General features: G+C 47.3%; 2 protein-coding genes across 7 annotated transcripts in view; one reads left to right on the top strand and one right to left on the bottom strand.

The window, feature by feature from the left end:
- Window positions 1-15,915, bottom strand: part of LOC116890822 — a 36,273-nt gene that overhangs the window by 11,826 nt on the left and 8,532 nt on the right. Inside the window, 10 exon segments of the mRNA XM_032891326.1 lie at window positions 922-930; window positions 1,257-1,361; window positions 1,364-1,468; window positions 1,611-1,723; window positions 2,336-2,524; window positions 7,280-7,319; window positions 13,221-13,226; window positions 14,717-14,738; window positions 14,741-14,851; window positions 14,916-14,988. Of these exon segments, the coding sequence (XP_032747217.1) occupies window positions 922-930; window positions 1,257-1,361; window positions 1,364-1,468; window positions 1,611-1,723; window positions 2,336-2,524; window positions 7,280-7,319; window positions 13,221-13,226; window positions 14,717-14,738; window positions 14,741-14,851; window positions 14,916-14,988 (773 nt within the window).
- Ppfia1 (PTPRF interacting protein alpha 1) overlaps window positions 1,635-15,915 on the top strand; it is a 78,296-nt gene continuing 64,015 nt past the window's right edge. For 4 of the 6 annotated variants that reach the window (XM_032891325.1, XM_032891320.1, XM_032891321.1 and 1 more), the window contains exons 1-2: window positions 1,635-1,853; window positions 2,841-3,104. In XM_032891325.1, coding sequence (XP_032747216.1) covers window positions 2,841-3,104 — 264 coding nt within the window. In that variant the 5' untranslated portion in view covers window positions 1,635-1,853. The remainder of the gene's footprint in view (window positions 1,854-2,840; window positions 3,105-15,915) is intronic. The other 2 variants (XM_032891323.1, XM_032891324.1) reach the window with 1 other exon arrangement.

The following is a 15,915-nucleotide window of genomic DNA, read 5'->3' on the forward strand; positions in this document are numbered from 1 at the left end:
TAAAATAAATAAAATGTGGGTGGAGTGAGAGGCCCTAGCAGGTAAAGGCACTTGCTACCCAGCCCGATGACCTAAGTTTGATCCTTGGGACCCACATGGTAGAAAGAGGGAAATACTTCCTACATGTTGTCCTCTGGCCTTTACATGCATGTTGTGGCATATACATGCGCAGACATACACAGACACAGAGACATAGACAAATACACGTGGTTAAGAAGACTTAACCACCGTGAATGTTAGCCACGTGTCTGTGATCCAGAGGGACGATGTCCCTGTAGCTTCTGGTCGGTTCTTCAAAGCCATCTCTGCGGATCTGTGGTCTTCGGGAATAGGTGCCAATCAGCAGGAGCTGGGATTTCCACAGGCAGAAAATCCGGGAAAACCTCTGAGCACTAGGGACCAGCTGGACGACATCTCTTTTGGTCGGCACCACCATGCCTCCAAGTCTCACTGCGGTCACACCTCCCCATTCACACATCCTGCAGAGCATGTCCTGCTCGCAGGCTGCAGCAGCTCAGCTTGCTGGAATGACAGGTGTGTGCTATCATACACGGTGGGACTTGCTGGAGAAGCGTTACTTTCTTTAGCTTTCTGCCATGCCAGCTTCAGACATGTGCTGAGTGTGGGAGAGGAGGGAGACGACCTAGTGCAGTATGCCCTGTTGAGTTACATTTGGTCCTGGGTTGTATCAGCAGGAACCTCTGGGGAGACAAGAGCATTTTCTCAAATCCAAACCTGAGATCAAGGCAACCTAGGACTTGTGTGCAGTGGCCGATAGTCCTGAGAGACCCTTAAAGAATCTCCTGCTCCTATTTACATCCTGACTTGGTTTTTGAGACAAGGTCTCACTATATAGACCAGGCTAACCCCAAACTCAGAGATCTGCCTGCCTCCTGAGTGCTGGGAATAAAGGTGTAGCACCAAGGCCAGCTGGCTTTTTATTTTTATGCGGAGTCTGGGAATGGAACTTAGGTTCTAATATTTGCAAGAGAGGCTGAGCCCTTACATTTTGTTGTTGTTTTGACATGTTGTTGTCGTGTGTGTGTGTGTGTGTGTGTGTGGTGTGTGTGCATGCACATACCAACAGGATACATGTATGCAGGTCAGAGGACAACATTCAGGACTATATGGGTTCTAAGGATCTAATGCAGGTCTTCTGGGTCCCAGGGTTCGAACTCGGTCATCAGGGTTGATGGCAGTCACCTTTGTATTTTACAGGTAGGTTGTACCTAGAGGTGCGAGGTACCTTGCCCGGCCTGTCAGCACTTTCCGCTTCTGCTGGTGGCCTGGCGCGACTCCGTAGAGTCCTTGGGTTTTGGGGGGCGAGTACTCGGATGACGTCGGCGTTTGGGTGACATCATACATGCATTGATGTGACAGCACGGAAGCAGGACTGTAAACTGCACACATCTGACAGAGATCTTTACCTGTGATTCCACCGACTGCCTTGTCTCGGCAGGGGGTTGGCCTGCCGGAGGGGGGCGGGAGGAGAGGGGGCGGGGATGGGCGGAGCTAAAGTGAGGAACTGCCAATTGGAGCTCTGGATGGGCTGCCCGCCCACCACCGCGGAACTAGCGCATGCGCACGGCCTCGCGGCCGGCCTCTCCCACAGGGGGCGGTGCTGACGCTCGCGCCGACGCGCCGGACGTCGGGCACGTTGACGCCGGCGACGCGCCGGGCCCGGTTCTCTGCGCTCGCCAGTGTCCCGCGGCGGCGGGCCGGCCTTCGTGACGAGCGGGGCGGCGGGCCCGGGGGCCGGGCGAGGACGCAGCCGCGGGGCTGCGTGGGTCGGCCCGCAGCCGGCCGCCGCCGAAGGCCGCCGCGTAGCCCCGGAGCCGCGCCCGCCGGCCAAGGTGAGGGCGGGCGGAGCGGGCCGCGCACGGTGGCGGGCCAGGGACGTCGGGGCCGGGTCGGCGGGGTCAGCGGGCGGGGGTCAGCAGGGTCAGCAGAGTTGCGGTTAGCCTCGCCAAAACGGGTTGATAGCAGTTAGGTCCGAGTCAGCTTAGACTGGCCAGAGTCAGTGAGGTTGGGGGCAGTGAGGCTGGGGTCAGCTGAGCCAGGCCGGGTCAGCGGGTCCTGGTCAGATGCACCTGCAGCGCATTTTCTTCTTTCCCCACTCTGTGCCCTGACAGTATGCAATCTCTAGTTCCTTCTCACCTTTCCCTTCTTTTTCTACCTAGCCCTGTTGTCCTGACTTCCTAGATTCCCAGTGTGGGTATATATCTCTTTCTGTTCTTTTCCCCTGTCTTTGACTGTGAACTTATGTAAGTTAGGTTGGCTCACCAACCGTTTGTTAACACAGCAGCAGGCCTTTGCAAAACACTTCTGTCCAGACCTTAAAAAGCCAATCCAGTTGCTTTTTCTGCTGATCACCAAATATCCAGCCCTACAAGTCAGGGAGCCTGGTAGTCCTTCCCAGGAGCTGACTGCACACATTCCTGGAAGATGCTTGGATCCATAGTGTTGGTGTTTGTCAGTTTCCAGTCTTCTTCTGTGGTTGAGGGACTGTTTTGACTCTCTCTTCCTGGGGCAAGAACAAAAGTTAACAGAAACGCACTGTCTTCAGCTGTTAATGTGGATATTAAACAGACCCCACTGGTTAGAGGTGAGCATCCTAGCTCCTCTTGCTCCCAGGACTGCGGTCTCCCCCAATCTGCTCTTTGTATTGGCCTATGTATGCTACTCTCAGAGTGTGTGCTTCCCGAGTGGATGATCGGTTCTGACAGCAGTAGGGCTCTCAGCCTTTCTCTCACTAGCCACAGGTGCTCAGAAAGCTGCAGGTTTGTGGAAACTTGTGTTCTGCACCTACTGATTGTGGTCTGCATCTTTCCTTTTTCAAGATGATGTGCGAGGTGATGCCGACCATTAGTGAAGCGGAAGGACCCCCAGGAGGAGGTGGGAGCCATGGGTCAGGCTCCCCTTCCCAGCCAGACGCTGATTCGCATTTTGAGCAGCTCATGGTTTCCATGCTGGAAGAGCGAGACCGCCTTCTGGACACACTGAGAGAGACACAAGAAACGCTGGCATTAACCCAGGGGAAGTTGCATGAAGTTGGTCATGAAAGAGATTCTTTGCAGAGGCAGCTCAACACTGCGCTTCCACAGGTATGCCCATCAAGCTGAAATCAAGGTGTCTGTCTGCCTTTAAATGTCTGCAGGATGGTCTTGTTAATGTATTAGCTTGCTGGCTGTTTTGTGTAACCACTTGGGAAGTGATGTTTCTGGTGTTTTCTGAGCAATGGTGAAATTCTCAGGAATTCAATTTAGGTACAAATGAATATTCTCCAAAGCATGTGGCCACACCCCTATACTGTCGTGCCTCTTTGAGAAACTGCCTAGATTTGGGAAAGTACTTTAATGTTTTTGACAGGGGGCTATGAAGCGGTTGAGCAGTATTGAGTCTCCTGTTCTGTCTTAGACTTGTCCTTGACTGCTGTGGACCTGTGAGGAGTGGATCTCAGGGTTTGTGTATCTGACCCTTAGTTTGTGTCTTGTGGGGTTGCAATTTCCTAGGGAGATCTTGTGGATAAATAGAACTCATTTCATGGGAAAAGTCTACACAGGCTTTCTCCAGAATATCTGTGAGCTGTAACTAAACTTTGTTTTAGAGAAGAAAAGATTGGAAATTGAACCCTGAGTCTCTTCCCAGGCAGATGAGACTGTGAGAGGTTGAAATACCTTCTGTGCCTTCAGTCACATTTGGACCGGTATGTGAGAGCCTCCACTTTTGGAGTTAAATGCGGAGGCAGTGGTACAGGCAGGAGAAGGCAGTGCAGCCAGCAAAGCCCAAGGTGAGAGGCACACGAGCAGGGGCTGCTTAGATTCCTGCTGACAGCCCACTTTACTCATTCATGATGGGCGTCTCCACGGTGCTCAAGGAATCTGCACTTACGCTCTCGTGGTGCGTCTGCAGATATCAGTTAGAAGTCAGTAATGACTGCCTTGGTGCATCTCTCAGCTGTAAAGTCAGAGTTGTGAGATGGGACTAAAGGTTTGCATGTCCTTTTTAGAAACAGTAATTTGGTGTGAATGCTGTGTGCTGAGGGGTTTTGTTTCGTGGCTATAGAGTTGTCTTTTCTTTCTGGAGTCTTAGGAATGAGCAGGTTAATTAAGTCAGCTTTCGCTGCCTCTGCTCAAGAGCTTTCAGGAGGTCAGGAGTCCTACTTGATCTACTTTGCACTTGGGTTTGTTGCAGCTCAAGTCTGCGTCAGTGGTTGGTCAATATTTAGGTTTTTGGAAAGAACAGGCACAGGGGACTCAGAGCTGGTGGGTGTTGTGGGCAGTGGATTTCAGGCAGGCAAAGCTTCCTCACCTGCTGGTAAGCCTGTTGTCAGGTTGGCTGGCTTGCTGCTCTGCAGTGCCTCATCAAATGTAGGACATGCTTGTGTTCACAGTTACATCATATCTAACCTGAGTCTAGTAGTATCACAGAGTAAACTTGTTCTAGACCATTCGCTTCCTGGAATCAGGGTCCTCTGGTGGGCATGTGTGTATGCTGGAGTCAGTGTCCTTACACTGGAGCTTGTGTGAGGACTGCACAGGCCACAAGTGTATGCCTCAGCCAGCTCTCCAGTTATTCTGGAGAGCTTGGATCAAGTGATGGATAGAACTATGCCTCCCATGAAAACCCCCTCCTGCTTCCTGCCATCAGTGACTGTCCTCTATTCTAATGTGATCGAGCTCTTCACTATTGGTTCATTTGCATATGCTTGACTTTCTATAGGAAATCTGTATGTTTTGTCTTTTGATCCTTCCCTGGACTCTTGTGAGACCCACACTTACTTGCCCTGCAGCATTCTGTGTAGATGGGCCCTACCTGTTCCTTCTGCAGTCAGGACCCCTGAGGCTGACCCTGGTCCTAATCTTCCTAGGATACTTTTGCATTTGGGGAGGTGCAGAACTAGATGTGTGTGTTTCTGTTGGAATGTTCTAAGGAATGGAATTGTAGTGGACATCAGCCTCAGGAGTTGCTGCCAAAAGGGCTGTGGTGACAGTTGGTACAACCACATGGCCATCGGCAGTGTGGGAAACTGTTATGTGCTGCAAAGCTCCAGGTGGGGAGAGGCAGCCTCTTGACTGCAGCCACCTGCAGCGCAGCAGCTTCTCAGCAGGTACATGAGCGCTGAGCAGTCTTTTATTTCCTGTTCGTTGATTGGATTGTCTGTTTCTAATTTGAAGGTTTATTTCTTATGATTTATTTGTTATACAGTGGTCTGTCTGCATGTAAGCCTGTAGGTCAGAAGAGGGCACCAGATCTCATTGTGGATGGTTACTGAACCATGGTTGCTGGGAATTGAACTCAGGACCTCTGGAAGAGCAGCCAGTGCTGAAAACCTCTGAGCCGTCTCTCCGGCCCCCTAATTTGAAGTTCTTTATACATTCTTTGTATATAGATATATAGAAGATTTTTTGTTTGTTTGTTTGTTTGGTTGATTTTGAGATATAGTCTCTCTACATAGCTCTGTCTGTCTTCAAACTCCTTATGTAAGCCAGGCTGGCCCCAAACTCACAGAGCTCTACCTGCCTCTGCCTCCTATGTGCTGAGATTAAGGTGTATGCAAGGATACCTCAGTAGAAGAAAAATTTTTTTAAATTTATTTTTGTGTGTATGTGTTTGGATTCATTTGTGTTCCTGTATGTGCATGCATTTATGTGCAGGTGCTCAATACATGTGTGCACATCTGTGCAGAAGCTAAAGTTTGATGTTGTGTGTCTTTCTTGACCACTCTCCACCTTAGTTTTTTAGTATTTATTTTTGCCTTACATGTGTATGTGCCTGAGTGAATGTATGTATACCACGTGGGTATAGCAGCCTATGGAGATAGGAAACATTGGGTTCTCTGGAACTGGATTTACAAACAGTTGTGAACTGCCATGTAGGGGAATCTGAACCTGGCCCTGTGCAAGAGCAGCAAGAACTCTTACCCATCCGCCTAGCCACCTGTCTAGTCCCTTGTATTTTGAGACAGAGGCCTGTGCAGAGAGCTGCTGGTTAGCCAGAGTGGCTGGCTTGTGAGACTCTAGGGCCGTCCTGGTCTGGCTTTTCCAGCATCAGCATTGCAGGCATCATGGCTGCCATGCCTGGCCTTTACTTGGGCACTTGCACTTTACCCACTGAGCCGCCTCCCCAGCCTGGAAGTTTGTTTTTATACTCCTGTGTTTGGGACACATGTTCACATACATTCATATATAAAGGTCTTGCCGTGTATGTAGCCCAGGGAGTAGCTCACACTTTGGTAATCCTGCCTTAGCCTCATCAAGTGCTAGAACTCTGGGTGTGTAGCCACATCCAACTCAGGAATACCCTTTTATGAGGAAAAGTTTAACGTTTTAATGTAATTCATTTGGTTCATCTTGGTTCCCCCCATATTTAGTTTTGGTTGTGAGCCTATCCATTAACTGCTGAGCCATCTTTCCAGCCCAAGAATATTTAATGTAGGGGCTGGAGAGCTGGTTCAGTGGTTAAGAGCACTAGCTGATATTCTAGAGGACCTGTGTTTAATTCCCAGCGCCCATATGGCAGCTCACAACTTTCTGTAATTTTCATGAGATCGGACACCTTCCTTTAGCCTCCAGTGATACTAGGTACATAGGTAGTACCTAGCCAAACATTCAGGCCAAACATCCATACACGTAAGTAATTAAAAAGAATATTTCACATAGACCAGGCTAGAGTATACATCTTTAATCCCAGCACCCAGGTGAATCTCTGTGAGACTGAGGCCATCCTAGGCTATGTAGTAAAAGTTCCAGGGTAGCTAGGGCTACAGAGTGAACTGTCTCCAAAAACAAACAAACAAACAAACAAACAAACAAACCCCACCAAACCCAAAGGAATATTTACTGCGTCCTGATCTGCTAGTCTTGAGCTAAGGTGTGGCTCAGTGACAGGAATGAAGTGGTATCCAGTGGTATCTTTGCCCTCTTTGCACAAGTGACTGGATGACTGCAGAATTTGTCTTGAGATTTGATATTTTAAATTCTTCACCTTTGTTCTTTAAGATTTTCTTGGTCTGGCTCATGAATTCTGCTTGGGCCAGAGTGGCTTGGTGGGTTAAAGTGCTTGCTTCACAAGCCTAAGAGCCTGGCTTTGGAACCCATGATGGAAGGAGAGAATCAGTTCCTGAAAGCTGCTGTTTGACCTCTGCATGTGTGCCCACGCGCACGTGTACACACACACACACACACACACACACACACACACACACACACACACACACACACACACACAAAATCAGTCTCTGTGACAGACTATCTGTGAGCATGCTTGACCCACAAACCTCTCTGGGGCCAGTGTCTTTTGGGCATTGCTCTTGGAGTCTACAGATAGAACACAGCTATGTAGTTATTTATTGTTGCTGTATTGAGATAGAACTGGCTTATTTAAATGTATTTTTAGTCTTGAATGTATTTTTAGTTTTATCTGTATGGTTGTTTTTCTCTACATGGTTATATGTTTACCACCTGTGCAGTACCCTTGAAGGCCAGAAAAGGTGCTGGATTCCCTGGGATTGGGAGTTATATGCGGTTGTGAGATACCATGTTGGGGCTGGAAATTGAATCCTGGGTCCCCTGGAAGGGTAGCCAGATGCTTTTAAACTGCTGACCCTAAATAGAACTGGCTTTTTTTTTTTTGGACTCAATCTCTGTATGATGGGGTTTCAAATTTTTCCTACTGTGCAGACTCCTAAAAGTTGGGATTGTAGGTGTGGACTCCACACCCAAAAAGAACTGAGTTTTTGGGACTGGGGAGTTGCTCTCCCACTCCTGCTCTGGATCTACATTTTATTGATTGATTGCCTTGATTCTCTTGTGGAGTTGCATTGAGTTCTTCAGCACAGGATGTAACTGCCATCCATGGTAGTGGTGGGCCTCCTTGTCTTGTTCCTGGAATCACTCATTCGCTGTTTTATATGCAATTGTAGTGATCACTGAAGGGCTTTGGTAAACATTCGCTATTAAATGTGACAATTCTTTCTAAGCTTCCTAAGAACCTTTTTTTTTTCTTTTATAAAAATGTGTTTGATTGTTTGTTGAGACAGGTTCTTGCTGTGTAGCCCAGATGGTCTCAAACTCAGGATCTTCTTAATAATTTTGAAAAAACTCATATGTGATATTCCTGTGTGGCGGCTCAGTACTTGGGAGGCCAAGGCAGAAAGACTACTACCAAGTGTGAAGTCATCGTGGGCTACATAATGGTTTCTAGGTTAGACTGGATGGACCTGATAGGAAAAAACCAAACCATTAAAGTGTTTATTGAATTCCTTAATTTGTTCTGCATCTTTTGAGGCAGTCATGTGAGTTTTCTGTTTGGTAGTCAACTTTGGAATCCTGTGAATGACTCCTAACTGGGTTTCACTTGTTAGTACTGTACTTTTAGGGTTGTAGTCATGAGGAAGGCTGACTGACCAGTGTCATCACCTTTTTGTGCCCTTGGGAGATTTTGGTGTGGAGGTTGGATTGCTCTCATGAGCAAGGTGGCCAGTGTTTCTTGTGTTGTGCTTTGTGGATTTCCTGTGAAGGTGATGCTTTCCACCTTAACTGTTAGAGTTCATTGGCAATACCACACAGTGCAGGATTTTCCTGGTGAGAAAGAAAAACTTTCCAGACAGTTTGTGATAGAAATTAATTTTTCTGATAGGTATTTTTAGGTTTGGCCTTTGCTCCATGAAGACTTGGGGATTACACTTTCCAGTTTTTAAGATAAGGGGAGATAAGGGCTTGCTGTGCAGCTCAGGCTGCCCGTGAGCCCTGATCCTCTTGTCTTAGCCTTCCAGGGACAGGGGTTATGGGTGTGCATCACCATCCCCCCTGGGCTCACTCCTCTTCAAGATGGCATCTTGCTGTATATCTTTGGCTATCTTGGAACTCACTCTGTAGACTAGGCTGGCCTTGAACTCGTGGAGATCCTCCCACCTCTGCTTCCTGAGCACTGAAATTAAAGGTTCCAGCCCTTCCTCTTGTTCCTCCACTTCTTTTTTCTTCCCCCAACCTCAGTAGGGTTTGCTTATAACCTAGTCTTGCTTAAAACTAACAGTCCTCCTATCTCAGGCTACTAAGTACAGATGTGTGTCATGTCCAGCCACAGTTATGTGCTTGTTGCTCTCTTTATCCCCTCCTTCCCATGTTTCTGACAGGGGTTGTCTTCTTTTGCTTAAAAAAAAACCAATCTCTAAGTCCTCCTCCCATCACATTGTATGTATATCTGTGTACATTCATGAGCAGTATGTGTGCATGTAGAGGCCCAAGAACAACTTGAGCTATAGTGTCTCAGTCACCATCCACCTTGTTTTTGAGCCAGTGTCTCTCACTGACCTGGAACTTGCCAATTAGGTCAGTCTGGCTGGCTATGGAGGTCCAGAGATACATATACCTGTCTCCACATCCCTACATCCCCAGCACTCCCCTCCACAGCCCACACTGCCATGCCTGACTTTTTTTTTTTTTTTGGCACAGGTTTTGGGGCTGGAACTCAGGCACTGTACCAACAGCCACTTCCTCAGCCTTTCTGGTGGCTGAATCGCTGTTTTCTTTGTACTGGGTAGATGGAGTGTTTAGTGAGTTTAGGAGGCCTTTTGCCTTTCAGCTCCCCTGTATTCCTTGTTTTTAGCACCCCAAGGGCCTGTACTAACTCACTGTAGATGCCTTAGGGATTTCACCTATTCCACTCGTTTAATCTTCACATACTCTCCATCCTGTCCGGATATTGTTTACTGACCTTACTTCCTCTCATCCCCTGCTGTGTCGAATCTGCTGTTTGAGCTTCTATCCATAATTTTCAGTTTTAGTAGGATTTTTGTTATGTATGTGTTAGGTTGGTGCTGAGAGCTGAGACTGCTCATGCCTTATTGGGGAACAGGAGAGTAGATGGTATGTTCTTGTAGAGTAGAGATCATGGGGAGTCAGTTATCATCTGATACCTCAGCAGGCCTAGGCATTCCATGTTAACTTTCTAATCAGAACCCGAGAGGAGGCGCAGGGCACTACCTGTCTGGCCACTCAGCTGTGGAAAGAATGCAGGTTCCAGTCCCTCGGCTGCTCTGTTGGCTTCTACACAAGGTGTTTCCATCCTTCCAAGTCTGCCCCCCATGTCAGGTCAGGAGAGGACTGCATCCGCAGGTCTGGCATTAGCAAAGGTGACTGAGGAGGTAAGGGGCTGTGTGATGCTCACTCTGTTAATTGATCATATACCGTTTTCTTTCTTTTCTTTTTAAAGATTTGTTTATTTTATATATGAGTACACTGTCGCTCTCTTCAGACACACTAGAATAGGGCATGGGATCCCATTGCAGATGGTTGTGAGCCACCATATGGGTGCTGGGAATTGACCCCAGGACCTCTGGAAGAATAGTCAGTGCTCTTAACCTCTAAGCCATCTCTCCAGCCCAAGTTTTCTTTGTCATTAAAAATATGCTGCTTTTAGGTTTGCTCCAATTTTAAAGTTTCAGCTGTATTTCAATGTGGATTTTAGTTCATTTTTACTTTTTCACAAGTGCTTAAAAGTTTAGTGTAGAGCTGAAAAATCTTACATAGTTTTAATATTTTTTTAAGTGCGTATGGCTGTTTTGTCTGCATGTGTGTTTATGCACCATGTGTGCAGTGCTCTCAGGCCAGAAGAGGTATTGGGACCTCTAGAGCTGAAGTTAGGGATGGTTGTGAGACATCCTGTGGGTGCTGGAAACAGAACCCAGGCCATGTACTAGTGCAGAGAGTGCTCTTAAGCTGAGGCATCTCTTTAGCCCTATTTAGTTCTTTAAATACTCCGCCTTGTGTATTTTAGTTTTCCACTCCACGTGACCAGGGAGTGTGTAGTAATGCTGGGTCAGAGAAATTGCAAATCCAGTTTCAGTCCTATAACTGGGCCTGGGCCACCTGGTGTATAGGAAAAACCCAAGAATTAAGAATTGTCTTTAGGGCTGGAGATGGCTCGGTGGTTAAGAGCACTGACTGCTTTTCCAAGAGGTCCCGAGTTCAAATCCCAGCAACCACGTGGTGTCTCACAACCATCTGTAACGGGATCTGATGCCCTCTTCTGGTATGTCTGAAGACAGCTACAGTGTACTTATATACATAAAATAAATAAATCTTTAAAAAAAAAAAAGAATTGTCTTTAAACTTTTTGATTCAGGGAGTCAGCATGCTTCGGTTTTTCGAGGCTGGGCATCACTAGCTAACCCAGTCTAGCCTCAATACCAGTGCTAGGATTAGAGGCTCACACTCACAGCTTTTATCTTACATCCTGTGCAGTGATCTTTGCAGACCTTTTGAGAGCAACAGTGAGATTTTTAAAAGCCATCTGATTTAGAAAGCTTTAAATGGGGATATCTGTTCAGGATAAATTCAGGTGGGGTCCTGATTTTGCCTCTTGTCTCTTGCAATCTGTAGGTCTTGGTTGAGGCAGTTGTCTGGTGGAGTGGAGAGTACTGTAAGGAAAAGGGTCTTAAAATCACAGCTCTGTGGACAGGTCTTTGGGGTAAACTTGTGGGAGTGTAGAGTGCTCTAGGGCTAGAAAGGACAGCGCCTGGTCAGGAGGTATTTTGTCTCAGGCTAGGATGAGAGAAAGTAGGGCAGGTAGAAAAAAAAGCAGTTAAAATCACGCCTAACCTAAAGGGGTTGCCCTACAGGCTGAAGAGGAGCAGTTGAGCCCAGCCACAGGGAGGGGTTGCTTGCAGCAAGGGGCAAGGATGCTCTGAAACATCCCTGAACTGGAGCTCCCCAAGGCTTACCTGTCCTCAAACAAGGGTTGCACTGATGGGCCTGGGTGTGGGGGCCCAGGAGTTTTCCTGAAGTCTGACTGAGTCATGAGTTGGCTACAGTGCTGCCAGAGCTTGATGTTGAGCTACCTCGGGGCTCAGGTATAGGGAGAAATACTCAGCTTTGCTTATAACTGAGGCAGTGTTCCACATGTGCAGGAAATGACACCTGTCAAGGTACTGAGCTTGTAGGTGATTTGGGGTGCAGGAGGAATGGACAGCCCTGGGAGGCACTGGTTAGACAGCAGTCCTTCCTACTGCAGTGGACATGTGCCTCGGCTCTCCCTCCATAGAGTGGGATCCATAGGACAGAGTGCATAGATACACAGGGTTTTCCTGTTGTATACAGCTTATGTGTTTACCCAGGTCCCATTCCAGCGCTAAGTATTCAGTTTACAGAGAGCACTACATTGCTTACATGGCTTTAGCTGGGTGAAGTGAGGCAAGAGAAACTCTGAGTTCTGTTTGAACAGGGCTGAAACTCCAAGAAACACAGCCATGCTCATCTGGGATTTGAGGGGCAGAGTGTGGAAAGTGGCTTTTTGGCCTTCACTGTCATATCTTGGCTCACATGTGGCTTAAGTGCTATCTTCTTCCTCCTCTCCCTCCTCCTCCTCTTCTTCCTCCTCATCCTCCTCCTCCTCCTCCTGCTCCTCCTCCTCCTCCTCTCTCTTCTTCTTCTTTTTTTTTTTTTGCTAAAAGGCAGGGTCTCATGCAGTCCAGATTAGCCTCTAATTCACTGCCTGAGCATCTTAAACTAGGATTATAGGCATGTGTCACCACCCACATTTTATGTGCTACTGGGGATCAGACTCAGAGGTTGTATACAAGAATTCTACCAAATAAGCCACATCCCCAACTGTATGCCATAGTCTTTCTAAATGTCAGCCCCTCAGATCACCCTAGTTTTCAAGATAAAACTGCATCTCAGAGCTGCATGTCACTTTTCTACCTTTGCTGACTCCCAGTGTGGATCATACCTGTTGTCTGGCAGCTTCATGGGAAGTGTGACACCCCTCCTTCAGGCCTTTCCTGCCCTGGCCTCTGCCTGTTAGCTATGTAAAGACAATGGGCAACAGGTTTTGCTGACTCCAAAGATATTCCAAAATATTAATGCTCTGGCTAGAATGCAGCTCAGTGGTAGAGGGCTTTCCTAGAGTGTGTGAGGCCCTGGTTTTCTTCCTCAGTCTATAACACTAGCAACAGAAATGCTATTTTCTGGCTTTTGTTTGCTAAGTTGACAGCTCCTTTTGATTGAGACAGGCTCTCATGTAGCCTAGGCTGGGCTCAGACTTGCTCAAATCCTCCAGGTTGGCCCCTGGGTCCTTCTGCTAAGACACTATTAGTTTGGAGTGTTAAATTGTTTTCTGGTACAAAATGTGTCCCAGGCTTGCTTAGTACTTTCCTGCCTGGTAGCAAACCGTTTAGAACCCGGTTCCTTTTGTGGGAAATACTTAAAAGTTACTACTGGGGGCTGTGCTCCTTGTTACTGGTCAGACTCTGGGGGGAAAAGCTGGATGCACTGATGATGTCTGTAATCCCAGCATGTGGGAAGTGGAAATGAAAAGATTTAAAAGTTTAGTTACCTTGGCTACATAGAGAGCTTGGGTCAGCCTTATAGGAGACCCTGTTTAAAAAGTGAAGCAAAACAAAAGGAGTATATACATAAAATAAATAGTTTTACTAGTAAAATAATTTAGTAACTTTTTGAATGAAGGGTTTTTTTTCTTTCTTTCCTTTGAGATGATCCTCTCTAGCCTATAAATTCTATAGTTAGTCTTCCAGCTTCAGCCTCCTGAACACTGTGGTTACAAGAGTATATCAATACATCTGGCTGACAGGATTTCTTAACAGTTTTGTGGGGAGTGGCTGAGAATAAGTATATACTAAGAATGTGCAGTTAAAATAATATTTTTTCAAAATACTACTGGGTTTTAAAGTGATTTAGCATGGCCACACTAACAAAATAATTATATATTTGATATATAGTTAAGTGTATTCATTCTTTTTTTTTTTTTTTCCCCTCTTCCTTTTCCTGATTTTATTTTGGTAAAACTTCAAACACAGAAAAGTTTCCTCAATACTATGACTACTACCTTAGACCGTTTCCTGGGCTTAATCACAGAGTTTGTTGAATTATGTGTTTGGGTCTTTTTTCTGTAACTATGTCTGTACCACATGCATGTCTGGTGCCCACCAAGACCATCCATCCTTTTTTTTTTTTTTTTTTTTTAACTTGAGTATTTCTTATGTACATTTCAGTGTTATTCCCTTTCCCGGTTTCGGGCAAACATCCCTTCCCTCCCCCCTTCCTTATGGGTGTTCCCTCCCCCTCCCCCATTGCCACCCTCCCCCAACAGTCTAGTTCACTGGGGTTCAGTCTTAGCAGGACCCAGGGCTTCCCTTCCACTGGTGCTCTTACTAGGCTATTCATTGTTACCTATGAGGTCAGAGTCCAGGGTCAGTCCATGTATAGTCTTTGGGTAGTGGCTTAGTCCCTGGAAACTCTGGTTGCTTGGCAAGGTGTATTCATTCTTATTTATTTAAAATTTATTAGAGTAACTGATTGACTGTGTGTGTGAGTGAATCAGAGGACAACTTTCTACGTTCAGTTCTCTTTACCATGAGTTCTGGAGATCAAATTCAGGTAACCAGGCTGAGCAGCAAGTATCCTGAACCATCTCTCCAGCCCCATTTATTAATCTTTCAACTTTTTATTGGTTCTTTGTGACTTTCACATCGTTCACCCCAATCCCACTCATCTCCCCGTCCTACCCACTCTCCACCCTTACAACCTCCCCACCACAGAGGGAACAAATTTCTCTTTGTGGAAGCTGTAGTGTATCCCACAGTATACCCTCTGTCCATACTTCTGTGCTTGCAAGTGTTCATTGCAGTGTCTCAGTAGTCTGTTATTAGGCTTGTGGCTTTTATTACACCATCAGTACTGAATCCTTATAGGACTCCTCTGGGATATCTTGTTGGTGCCGTGTCATGGAGATTCTGTAGTTTTGGATCTGCAGGACTGACCCCCTTCATGCACTCCAGCAGTTCATCGAAAGGATCGATGTTGGGGTGGACCAATTCAAAGCTCTGACTCTGGGCCTGAGAGGTATCTGAGTTGGTCGTCCTGTTGGTGCTGCTGCTTTTGGAGAGGGCTCACCAGTGCCAGCTCTACCCTGCTGCCCAGTTGAGGTCCAGGATCTATGATCCTGTGGCCAGCTCTCTTGCCCACCCTAGATAGTGAGGGACAGGGAGGGGAGGAGGCACCCATCTCTCTTTTGTCTGAGCCACTGCACAGCAGACTAGGCAGGACTGTTGTTTTTCAGCTAAGGTTGCTGGCTTACCTGCAACCCCACTTCCAGATCCAGCTCTACTGTGCTGTCCAGGCAAGATGCAGGGCCTGCTCTCCTGAGTGCTGCAGTAGGTGAGGGATAGGGCCAGCTTTCCTGCTTTGATGACCTCAGGGCCAGCTCTCCTGCCTGCCATAGGTGGCAAGGGACAAGGTAGGGGTGTCTCTCCTTCACCCATGTCAAGGCATGGTAGACAAGTGGTGGAACTAGCTCTCCCATTCTTGTACCCTCAGGGCTGGCTTGTCCACTTCCTAGCCATCAGGGTCATCTCTGCCGTGCAGGGCTTGTTCTCCAGAATGCATTTGGTGAGGGGTAGGGACAGCTCTCATAATGTCATGACCCCAGGACCAGGTCTCCCACCTGCTGCAGGTAGTGAGGGGCAAGGGAGGTGGAGGGTATCTATCTCTTCTTTCTCCGTACCACCACAGAGGAGATGAGTGGCAGGGCCAGCTCTCCTACCTCATACCCTTGGGGCAGGTTCACCTGCAACTCCTGAAATGTGCAAGAGTCGGCTCTCCTGCTGTCAGGTTACTTCACTGTTGTGAAAATCATGTAGATTTAGACCAGGCTGGTCTCAAAATGCACAGGAATCCACCTGCCTCTGCCTTTGCCTCCTTGAGTGCCTGGGTTAAAGGTGTGTACCACTGCTCCATTAACTTATGATAGGGTCTGTCTTTGCTGCTTAGGGCTGTCTCAAATTTCTGAACTCAAGATTCTCCTTTGTCTCCAGAGTGTTAGAACTCCACATGTAGATCAGACTGGCTTTGGAACTCACAGAGATCTGTGCCTGTTTCCTCAGTGCTGTGATTA

The sequence above is a fragment of the Rattus rattus genome, chromosome 2 (assembly GCF_011064425.1).
Source record: "Rattus rattus isolate New Zealand chromosome 2, Rrattus_CSIRO_v1, whole genome shotgun sequence".
NCBI lineage: Eukaryota > Metazoa > Chordata > Mammalia > Rodentia > Muridae > Rattus > Rattus rattus.